The sequence below is a fragment of the Diorhabda sublineata genome, chromosome X (genome assembly GCF_026230105.1).
Source record: "Diorhabda sublineata isolate icDioSubl1.1 chromosome X, icDioSubl1.1, whole genome shotgun sequence".
NCBI classification, from domain to species: domain Eukaryota; kingdom Metazoa; phylum Arthropoda; class Insecta; order Coleoptera; family Chrysomelidae; genus Diorhabda; species Diorhabda sublineata.
The window spans coordinates 97,361-110,240 of NC_079485.1; the positions used below are offsets into that span (position 1 = coordinate 97,361).

At 31.5% G+C, this 12,880-nt stretch overlaps 1 protein-coding gene across 1 annotated transcript in view; it reads left to right on the top strand.

The window, feature by feature from the left end:
- The first annotated feature begins 2,715 nt into the window (after positions 1 to 2,715).
- Positions 2,716 to 12,880, top strand: part of LOC130450813 (homeobox protein aristaless-like) — a 110,471-nt gene continuing 100,306 nt past the window's right edge. The window contains exons 1-2 of the mRNA XM_056789451.1: positions 2,716 to 2,867; positions 7,422 to 7,679. Coding sequence (XP_056645429.1) covers positions 7,523 to 7,679 — 157 coding nt within the window. The 5' untranslated portion in view covers positions 2,716 to 2,867; positions 7,422 to 7,522. The remainder of the gene's footprint in view (positions 2,868 to 7,421; positions 7,680 to 12,880) is intronic.

Sequence of the window (12,880 nt, forward strand, 5' to 3'; positions counted from 1 at the left end):
AGGGCCATGAGGTATTGTGATTTTAAAAACAGTAGTTTATTTGAAAAGTAACACAGTCCAACAAACTTTTGTTTGAAAACTTTTTTTATTTTAATAGCTTATTTTAATAGATCTTTATAGATTTTTATGTGCTAAATCCAAATCTGGCCTTAGTTTTTTTGCTCACCCATAGTTTCCAAGCAATATGTATTTTATTATAATCTAATACCCTTGTAGGGTATATGAGGAAATCAATGAAACACTAAGTTACATCATAAAAATGGTTTGTATTTACAGTATAGTAATGTAGTGTGATAATACAGGATTTACTTGTCAACTGGAATTTGTCTATATTTTCTTTTCCTTTCTCGTGTAACTTTTTCTGCGATTATTCGCTTACTGAACTTCCCGGTGAAGTGACCAACAGTAATTCCCCATCATGTTGGTGTTCTAGCGGCCCTAGTAACGTTTTTCCATCACTTTAACATCCTGGTAAAAACTTTCACCTTGCTCCTCACTAACATTTCCTAAATTGTCCGGAAAGTAATCGAGGTGGCTGTTCAAAAAGTCAACTTTTAGGCTCATCAAACATCCTAGCTCTTCAATATTTTTTAGCATGTTGGCAACAATAGACTTATATTCTGGATCTTTTTCATTTCCCAAGAACTTGGTGACAACTTGCTTGAAGGATACGCAGGCTTCTTTTTCATTTGAGGTCATTGTGGATTCGAAGTTAACGTCAAACATCATTTTTCTAATATCAGGTCCGTTAAAGACGCCTTCTTTCAATTTAGCTTCTGAAAGGTGTGGAAATTTCCGACAGATATATTTGAAACAAGGCCCGTCTTTAGGAAAAGCCTTTACAAACTGTTTTATGAGGCCTAGCTTAATATGTAGTGGTGGCAGGAGCACGTTTTTTGGGTCTACAAGGTTTTTGCGTAGATTGTTTGCAACGAAAAGATGAAAGTATCATAGTAGTTACCTGATGATTGTACCATGACTACCTACATTTTTCTCAAAATCTGAGCCCAATGCATATTCTGCAGTCGATTTTGAAAACTAATCCGTAACACGGAACTGAGTCTCGCAATGCTTCCGTAATTGGAAAGCTACTCTTTTCGGAAGAAAACGACTTATTTGCATGCAACTGCAAATTCACAATAATTATAAGTTGTTTTATAACGCTAATACACAAAATACAAAGATTTTTGCAGATTTTTTTAACAATAATATGATTCCTTTATCCATTCTGTTACTATGGACTAAAATAGTTTCTTTATTAAAATACCTACAAACATCGACACTGGAAGTGTATTTTTCGGGGAATTTGCGCGAGGAACGAGCGCACGGTGGTTCGAGCGCACAGATCATATAGGAGGGTGCATCCAGCGCATATTTGCAAGTATAAAGACGGTATCTTCAATTTATATTGAAATATTTATTAAATAAAAGAAGAAAAATTATAAAAGAGTTAACAACAGAGTAACAAAGAGTTAATACTTTATCATCAATGCGATTATAGTCATTGTCTCCTAACCTAACCTAACCTAACCTAACCATTCTTAAATTAAAAGGCTTTTTTATGGAGAATTCGAAATACGCAATTTTTTAATTATTTTGAACCCAATACCAAAAATGCTCTCATTTTATATGATATTGAATATTTGCCCATTTTGGAATATCTTAGATGTTGCTGATGGTTACTCGTTTTGTCTTAGTGATAATAATTATTCAAAAGTTCATATTTATGCCAAACTCTAGAACTTACCTTCGGCAGATCACATTTTATTGTGCGCTCATCGAACGATCTTTCGGATTCGACACAGGTAGTGTGCGCTAGATGCATGAAATGCGAGGTACCTAGAAGGACATTTGCAGAGTAGATGCTCTGCTGTCTCTATGGCTTGGTCGCAGAATCTGCAGTTGGCGTCCTCTGCCTTGTCTAACGTCTTAAGGTGATATTTGACGAGACAGTCCCGTATTAGAAGACTGGTATAGGTATCTCAATTCATTAATATTTTTTATATTGAAATAATTTCGTGTTTTCCGTGATTGATGTAAGTTAGAATTATTTGTTAATCTCTTAGAGTTTAAAAGAAAAAGAGACAGACCCGTATGAGAATGGAGGAAAATTACTAAACTCAGGTTACAGCAATAGTCAAAACCAGACGGAAATGGAGTGCCCTCTTTAACAAAATTAGATTACACCCACCATCGTTTTACCATAACTAATAAACCACCGATAGGTGCCCTTTGCTTCACTGACGATGAGAGAACATGAATTTTCAAATAAACTCATGGACTGGATAAAAACTAAACGTGTCTGTCTGTGTGGATACATGGTATTCATCATATATTTTAAATTATTCCTCTTAAAAAAAACCAAAGAGTTTTATTCGATAATAAGATTTAATGACAAAATTGCTCAAAGAAATTGAAAAAACTTTTTAAAGGCGTTCATTACTCGCAAAATTGAAACTCCAGCGATTTGTTCATCTTAAAAGCACCAAGTCACGCATCCACAAACAAACCAGTTAATAAAATACCGACTTCAACCAACGCTCTATACATTACAATCAGAGAATAGACACTAACAAGGTTGATAATTAATGTCCGCCCCGCCTACGGGCGGATCGATCGTGAAGTCCGCCCCACTAGGCAGTACGAACTTCTGGAGTCCTGACAGGAGGCCCTCTGCCGACCGACTTACCTGAAAGTTACTTTTGCTTTTCACCTGCCAGTTGTTGTGATAATTGTTCACGTTTATGTGCTATTTTTTCGCACGTTGGACATTCCACTCGTTATCGTCGGTTACGTGCTTGTGAACATATCGGGGGTGTGCAGCTTTTGGGCTAGGGTGGGATTTCAGTGACAGGGAACTAAGTTTGGTTAGTACTTATACCTTCTCTTATCCTTTCTATATATATTTGCACCGAAAAAACTTATTTTTCTTGATTATTTATAGAATAATTTGTGAAGTGGAGCTTTTAAAGCTTCATTTCATGATTTTAATAAATAAGTCAAGTAGGTATATGCGTTATAAAACTAACGAACGATTGATTTCCTGTGATTATTTCCACTATCTATCATTTTCTTCATCTTGATCAGTGTTTTCTTTTTCTACTTTTTTCTACCTAACCAATTAAACATAAATTTCTATAATTGTCTAGCTAGTATACCCTAGCTTTGTTATACACTGTACCTATTTTCTTCTTCTGATTCCCGCATCTCATCAAACTTTATCGAAAAATTAATTGAAATACATGATTTGAGATAATAAACTAAATAATAAGTTCCGCCTATAATAAGTCTATATATTAGAAATCATTTTTCCAATATTCAGCTTCAAGCCGTAATGTAATTTTTTCTGTTTTAAGTGTGGAGATGCTAATCTATACTTTCAATTCTCCTTTCTTTTTAAGTTTTTACCAATACGCTCAAACAAAAATTTCGAACATCAGATAAATAATTCTTATATTTTTTTTTGGCTCATATAACATCGCGGCACCTTCCAATCTTGTTCTCAAGTAATCTTTATCTAAATTATCCTATTAAGAGGTGTTGTAGCTACTGCAAATTGGCACATTTTTAGATTTCACCCTTGTGTGAAATAATTCCAAACACATTCTATAGTGTTCGAAGTTGCACCGCTTGCGAGATAATTTAAAACGGGAGAATTTACTTACTGAGGTAATTAGTAAGGATCTTCGCCACGCGAGGATGTGCAAAAAAACGAAGTCGTTACCAACAAATGGAGCGGAAGATATACCAACATTTGGATTCAATATATCTCTAAGAAATAAATTAGCACCGGTTAAAATAGTTCAAAAGACCTATAAATGATAATATAAATTAAGCCATTATTATTATGAATATTTCCTGGCAAAATTATATCGTGAAATCAAAGCAATGACAGTATAGTGCGAAGAATTAGGTAAGGAAACCATATCAATGACGTGAATTTGGAGAGTAGCTTATATAGGAAACCTAAAATGATTCTCTAGGGAGTCATAACAGATCCAAAAAATGAAACTTATAATGAGGAGAAAATATCAAATGTTTCAACAGTTAAGAAAACAGCAAAACAGAAAAGTGCACTACAGAAATTGAAACAAATCGATGGGGCGAGATAAAATTTATACTGAAACAATTAATGCTGACATTGGAGAAAATGATGCCAAACACATGAGGATTAAGAGTGAAACAGAAGAATAAGGTACCATGATGTAAAGACTACAAGGTGTGTTTTTCCCGAGGGCTCATTTTCGACTAGTTCTGCGCATCTCTTTGGGAGCGAATTCCCATTGGCTGCTTACCAGCTGGTGCGCTATAGTCTTTACATCATGTGAGGTACAGTGTCTCAACTCTGTATACCTTATTAAAAGGTAGTTAGAAGAATATTAGACTTGAATACGCAAGTAAATGGAAATCACTCACAAACTTGCATAGATTTAGTGTGAAGCAGTGTAAGAGATTGTGGCACCAGAGCAATGAAAAGCTATGTAATGTTCAAGCAGAAGCTGATAAAGGAATAGTGAAAATATCAGCAATGTATGGAAGAAGTTTTCATAGAAAATGTAGCTAGACAGTACAGAAAACAATATACATATTAATTATTTAACCTAATTGTCGCTATTATTTGAACTAACAAGGTTTTTAAATAAATTTAGCAAATTATAAATATTCACATTATGATAACAACTAATTTGCTTAACTATCGAAACGCAATTAAAGTTAATTAACTTCGTTCGTTACTTTGTTCATATTCGTTAAGTAGTTATTTATTATTTTTAATTTCCGTAATCTAAATACTATTCGCGAAATTTCTTATGCACATAATTTTCGTCAATTTAGATTAGAACTAATTATAATTTTTAATTTTAGCGATACGCTTAGGTTTTCAACCGACTAGGAGGTAATAACTAACCCTATAAAATCTGTTTCCTTAATTATAACACCTTATCACTCAACATTTTCATCTTTCCTTAATATTCAGTCCTGAATCTCTTATGTCATCTTTGCTTTTTGTCTTTGTCTAATATGTTTTCTTAGATTAGTACTTTCAATATGGTATAAATCTTGATCTATCTCTATTAAAAACATTGATGATATTCGTACACTAAATCATCAACATCTTGTGACAGTCTTGAATTTATAATGGCTTCGCAGTCACAAAGTATTGTTGATCGTTTTAGGAATTTATAGATAGGGTCTCTCGCAAAACATCTCTAATTAAACACTCCTACTATCCACCTCACCCAGGGGATGTTGAAGGAATAAATATAATACAAAATTCCTCAATTTTTCGCCAGTCAACATTAGCTAGTACATTATCTAAACCAATAAATGCTCCTGCAGTATCACTGTACGTGATACTTGGTCAACTCCTCCTTGCATTAATATTCGAAATGATTGAGTAAATCCCTCGATTTACAATAAAAACTGTACATTGGATTAATGAATAACACAATCCGTGCATTTTCTATTTTTTTTACGGAAAGAGAACTGGAATAGACAATTACTAGGAAAGTCTTGTGTGTCTGATAGAACTATGAAGGTTTAGTGTACTTCGAAATCATTCCAGATGATCGAGATATCAATACTGAGATATATAATGGTCCGCTGATAAGAATGTATAAGAATTTATCGGAGAAATATTCAGGTTAAGTTAACCGAGAGCGGGTTCTCTTACAAAACAATGCTAAACCATATATTGCGAAAGTTACGCGGAAAAAGATCAGCATTTAGTCCATCACATCCATGGCGAAATTTTTGCGTATTAAAATATTTGATTTCAGGGGAGATTTTTTCTCCATCTAAGTCCAAAGTATGCTTTTACCAAGGCCTCAAAGAGCTTGCTGAACATTGAATTAAACTAGATAATACGATGGGCTATAGTTCGAATGTTAAGGATTTCTTTTTGTATGATTATTTGAAATAAATAAAGTGAACATTGAAAACCAACATTGTTTATGACAATTGAAGATTAAAAAGATGTTATTCATAATTAGATAGATATATTGCTTTCTCCTCAATTTGATGGTGGTCTGGCCCTATATTCTTTAAAATACCCACCCTTTATTTTGACATTATTCGTTTATACCTTGTCTAATCAAGAAAGATAATAGATCAGTTTTAACTTCTATAATACGTTCAATAAATATCCATGTCGCCACATTCGTAATCGGTAGGATTCTATGTTGTGACATGGCTGTATATTATTAAATCATTGCTCATATAAATCAACATAGTATAAAAAAAATTACAGTGCAACAAATCTCCGATACAAACTAAAATATCAGGTATTAAGTATGCATAAAACTTATATCGCCCATTCTTTATAAAAAGTATCAATTTGCTTTGTTATTAACGCCAGCCGAAGCATAAAGCCAAAAGTAGTGGGTATAAACCCTCCGCTTTTGCACCAAAAATAAACCGAAATGTTTCGATTTTTTATTACCAGAAACTAGATATCCAATATCAAATCGAGATTATTTGAAATGACAGCAAAAACTGACAGTTAGACATGAGAAAGGTTTATTATATGCTATGATTTTCGTAGTCAAAAGAAAATTAATCAAATCGAAATAATAATAATAAAATTAATATTAAATATATAAACACACTACGAAGCGAAATGAAGAAAAGAATGTAAAAACCATTTAAGGAAAGGCATGCGTGGTTTTATGGTAAACTGCAATCAATTATAAATATAAATAATATGTTTATTCAATTTAGATATTTAGGATACATCGTATAACATTTTATGTTGTTGAAATGTGATGCACTGTATTTTAAAATGTTTAATTATAGTGAATCGTTTCAAATCAAGTTATACTAACTGAAATATTCATCTTGACAGTGGATACTGCGAACTAATCATTGGGGTAATTGCGAAATTACCATATGTTTCATAATAACTTACATCAATCAATAGCTGTGTGACTGAAATTAATGAGAAAATTACACGCAATCTCAGCATAAATTTATAAATGTAATATTTTGTCGAAGAATTTCTTTGACGAGGAAATTATATTAATTGGATTATGTCAATTTGGATGTATATCAAATCATAAACAGCTTTTTTATTTTTTCAAAAGCTGTTTTAACCATTTAGGCTGTTTATTTCTCAAGTTTTGCAAAATTATAGGTTACATTTAATGGTTTCTGATGATAAGGTATGGAAAATGATTTAATTACTAACTGTTGTTAAATTTCTAATATGAATTTCCCTACGAGTTATTCGGAGAGTCAACAAACAAATACTTATATGTTAATTGCTATCTAATAAAAAAATATTAGGGATCAAAAAATCTGAGAATACGAGATTGAATACGTATTTTTCTAAACCTTCTTCTGTTTTCCGATCTGGTTGTCATATTCAGAGAGATATTTTTGTTTTGTTTACTGTGTTTTTGAAATTTTGATTTATTATTTTTTAGTTATTCTAAGTGCGTCGAGTACAAAAGCAGAACGTCCACGGATGTTAAGGAAGTGACTAATCTTTCTCAGTATCTTAGAAACATCTTCGTTGTATATACCAATGGATAGTGATTGTTTGGAAATGGACTTGACTACAAAACAAAGAGATGGGGCCCCACTGCGTGTAGCCAAATCGGTATTCTCAATAAGGAGCCTTGTCGATCTAGGAGATGTAGGGGAGAGGTTTGATGATAGAGACAATGGTACTGGAAATGGAGGTAAGTTTTTATTAAATTTTTTGGAACAAATTCGGTGCTGGAGACGTAGGATATGTTGTGGGCATCTTAATGTCTCTTTTAATTCACTGTACAGTAAAATTTATTGAAATAATAATTTACAATACGTGTTAATATTTACCGGTTAGTTTTGATACGTTTTTTCAAACACCTTCATTCAATTGCTGCAATAATTATCATATATTATAGATGCAATTAAACGATTTATTATAATTTGCCAATTAGTTTTAATTTGATTCATTTTCTAAAAATTAATCTCAATTATCATTAGTTACTGATTTTTTCAATATTTTATGAACAAATTCAATTGAATTAAGCTACAGGGTGCTTCTAAATTTATGCGACAAAATTCAAGAGGTGATTGCTCGTATACAATTAAGATGAGTATGACTAGCCCATCCCTTTCTGAAATATAACCTTTAAAAGGTGATGATCAGAATTGATTTTTATTTTTTTGCTAAAATTTAAGCTGAAAACTTGAAATTCTCTAATTTTCGTGTACTCGCAAAGGACTAAGGTGTTTATTTTTTTTTTTATAAGCAGCTATTGGTTTTGGGAATTTAAGAATAAAAAATATTTCTGAATAAAACATGAATTTTAAGTAATAATTTTATTTTATAAAACTTCATCCTGATCAATTAATTTCATCCTCGTATAATGTAACAAAAATAGTGAAAAAATAACTGTAGCAAGTTTTTTGCGAGTGCACGAAAATTACAGAATTTGAGGTTTCTAGCATAATTGAAATTTTAGAAAAAAAAAAAAAAAATAAAAACTCAATTTTAGTCACCACCTTTTAAGGGTAATATCTCGGAAAGGAGTAGGTCGAGGAAATTTTGTTTTAGGAAAGACTCAACTTAATTTTATACATCATTTTATATATATCGTTTTCTGAATTTTGTCGCTTGAATTAAAAAAGAGATAGGAGTTGCTCCTCTCCAGGGCTCGCATGAAATCAAAAATCAGTTCATATTTTTAAAACTTAATATGTTTTTTTATTTCTGTCACCTTTCCAAGTACGATTTTTTGATGGAGGGATGACTTTTGAGAAGTTAATTTAATGTGATGAATTATTTTATTTTCCCGTTTAAATCTAGAAACTTAGTCCAGGGAATTTACAATTTTTTCATAGCATCAAAATGATAATATACATTTTTTTAACAGTACATTTGTCTGAAATCGCTATCCATCAAGTAACTTTTTTTAATTTGAAAAGAAAAAGTAATCGTAAGGAGGCAGATCAGGTAAATATGGTGGTTGAATCAATAACTTACAATAACTTCGTTCGTTCGTACAAAATCAAGTTATTTGTCAAAATTTTGTTTGACAAACGTATTTATATAAAGTGTGCAATCTTGTTGGAGTGTTGTCAAACAAGGTATTTAGTATTTTGATTAACAATCTTGTTCGATAGTTTGCGAAGGTGTTTTGTCAAGTAAGAGAATCAATGCAATTAAAGAACTATTTTCTTCAACAAATGTGGTTGTTTTTCGGCATCGAAACGTTTCAGAAAATCAGTAGAATATTAATCTGTAAAGATTCTATCTCTATATTTTCAAAATATTGTAGCTATGACCTTATTATCTCCCTTGTAAGAATGCTCCTCGAATTCAGTACACTGTTTCTACTATATTTTGATTCTAATTATAAAGATGTACCTAGGTTTCATTAACTGTGGCATTCTTCGTTGGAATGCTATTTATGAGCAAGCTTTTGAATTGAACATCATCAAGTAGCTGCGTCACTCATTTTGGAAAAAGCCTTGCATATCACTATAAGAAACACAAATATATACCTATGGTTTTGAAATATATATGGTATGAAATTCTAGTAACAGTTTCTCTGTGAGATCAAATTTATATGTCGAAATGACGATATCTTGGAAATAATTATGGTTCATTATAATGTGCAGCTCTCAATGGTATATCAACTTTATAATACGATGGTTAACGCCAAAAGCTCTTTCGATTAATATCATTCAATTTCTGTTTAGGTTTACCATATTATTATAGCAATAATAGAAATATTGTCAATAATTATAATAAAATCATTATCACTTCCATTCTTAAAATAAAATGACGAATTTTTCACAACGCTCTTTATTGTTATGTAGTATCATAGTTTTTTGAGCCCGTTAAATCAATATCTTATCATTCAGATTGAACAACGTGTTTACTGTTAGTTGACGCCATTTTTATTACATGTACTCGTATCTTAATTTTTTTTTATTAAAGGCAATTTCATTTGTAGTTCTTAGTAAAGTTTCTCGTATGATGATTAAAGCGTGCAAATCGACGTTGTTCTTTCATGATTTCAGTGAAGCATGCACCAATCGTGAGACAACAATTATCATTATAAGATTGTAGCGTTGTTGAAATTTTATATTTTCTAATGATCACTACTTGTCTTCTTAATGTTTTATTAATAGAGATGGTGGGAATTTGGCTTTTTTTCGCTTATCGTGAGATTTACCAGGAACAGAAAGTCTTAGAAATCATTGAATTGTTTTTTGCTCGAGGATTTTTATTAACAATTATATTATTCATATCAACCAAACATGAACAGAAATAGAAAATCTTCGGTGTATGAAGAAGTTTCTAGGTTGATTTCTGAACAAACAAACTTTTAAACTAATCACCCAGTTTAATATCACTCACAATTACATTTTCTGGTCCTACGAGGTTCATATCCAGCTCGAAGGACTATAGATATAACCGAATTGTTGGAGTAGTAGTAGTAAACAGAGCGTATAGTATCAATTCCAATAACGGTTCCAGAAACTTCAGCTTAGCTTTATTGTGTGATTTGAAAAATTGATAACCATCCAAACTTTGTCTGTACTCTAATTATTATTTGTAAACATCCTAAGTAATCAACATGAATTATCCAAATTTCCATAGAGATAACGAATATATATTAAAATAGGAATTAAGCTACTTTAAACTGAAAACCAACATATCACTTAAAAACCTTATTGCTGGTCGTAAACAGTAGATGAATTCTTTTTCACATCTATCTTTCGATAACAAAAATTGGTTTAAAAAAAAAGATGAACCAGTTCTTTGTCTATAAAAATTACTAACAGTTTAGACACGCGACAAATGCATCAGTATAATCAGTTTAGTGTCGTCACCCATCATGCCATCATCCTTTCGGATGTCTTTTATATTACATTCCAATCAGTGGCGTTAAAATCATTTCTACCATGACAAAAGACAAGCTTGAAATGTATTAAATATGGAGAATTACTAATCATTCATTTAAATGTTTTATTACAATTTTGTCACATTCTAACTTTCATTTCGTTGCTTATCTGAAGTTATTGGTGAATTTATCTCGATTATAGATATTTTGAATTATTTAATTTCTCTCTGTATTAATTCTGAATGAATTTTATCAATTCTAATATACTGCGCCGCAAAATTATTGCATATTTTGTAAAATCGAAAAATGCATGATTAAACGATCTATATAAATTTGTATATCATGCATAATTCCATCCTTTTCAATGCGTCTTCCTTCATTTACGTAATTATTTGTTATAATTTATTTATGTTTGTTTTAACAAGGGCGAAGATAGATACTGTACATTTGTTCCGCCTCTGATTGTTGTTTGGTCTCCAAATTGACCACACAAATTTTGTTATCAAAATAAATACCGTATTTTTTGGTTAATTTCTATTAATAATCCTGTAAATATGAATTCCTAAGATAACTGGACAAAACCACTAATGGACAGCTTAGACCATTCGTAAGTGAAGTAATAAATTATAAACACCTTTTTTGGTTGAAAGTGAGTCACGTATTTTTATTTTGTATCGAATTCACGGTCACCGTATATTAAAACCACAAGTTTGAAGGAAAAATACACCAAAAATTGAACGGATTACCCTCATTTTTTGAGTAGCAATAGTTAATAAGAGGCAAGACTTACATCATTCATCATATAATTATTTGTTCACTACTGGACATATCTTTCAACTAATCCATTAGTTGCCGGTCGACCTTTTCTTCGAATATCCGCTATCCAGATCTCTCTTAGTTCATCTCCTTACAATAGCAGATCTTATTATATACATATATTGCCCAGATCAAAATGGTTAATATAACGAAAGGTTGACAACCATACTGTAATAAATGCAGGGGATTTTTATTCAATGACTAGTAGATGGAATTAGAACACTCTCAATTACTGCTATTACATTTGATTATAAATGTCGCGGTATGTAAATAATAGCCAAAACTGAGTAAGCCAAACATGTACAGAGGCTGTCTCATAAATAATGACGGTTTTCATATGTAAAAATTCCTCCACCTCAATTTAATCATGTACATTGTTAAGACTAGTCTTTCTATGAAGGGAAAAGAACAATATCTTCACTTTCTTTCAATTATTTTCATTTTTTTTATTGAGGATGCAGTACGTTTTTATAATAAATAGTATGAAGTGCGATAGTTGTGTGCGATATTAGTTTATTAAAGCAGTTGTGGTAGCAAGAAAATTATGTGAAATTGAAGGGGAAGGCACAGTTGATGAGCGACTGGTACAGTATGTATGTATAAGCTATCATCTAAAAAATATCCAGACGAAAGAAAAAGATCGAAGAACTTCGTGGCATTGAAATCGTACCATATACAGCATTTAGTCTGGACTTTGAACCGTCAGATTGCTATTTATTCAGATAGCGAAATTCTTGCGTGGGAAAAATTTTGAATCCCAAGCATTTAATCCAAAAAGTTGGTTTTACCAAGGTCTCAAAGATCTTATTGAACGGTTGGTTTAAAACCGGTGGGCTAAACTTCGAACAATTCTTTTTGAATGATCATTTGTGATCCCATCGTCATGGTAATAGTTGTGGTTAGACATTGATGTGATCTTAGATCCAGTGAACTAACCCATGGATCGATTACGAAAATAGCAGCTTCTATCTTGATAGCTTGGAGAGGATTTGAAGAACGCTGATTTCACACTATTGAATTTAATTGATAACTATTCAAGAATCTCTAAATGAAAATTGTTCTTATACAACGGATAATCAGAAGGAATAAATAGCCATAAGGAACAGAATATATGGAATTTTAATTGAGTTTTATCTGAAATCATTGAGTTTTGGAAATATTCGACAAAAATGGTTGGGGTACTGAGATTTTTGAAAATTGTTACTATATAAACGTTCGTATTA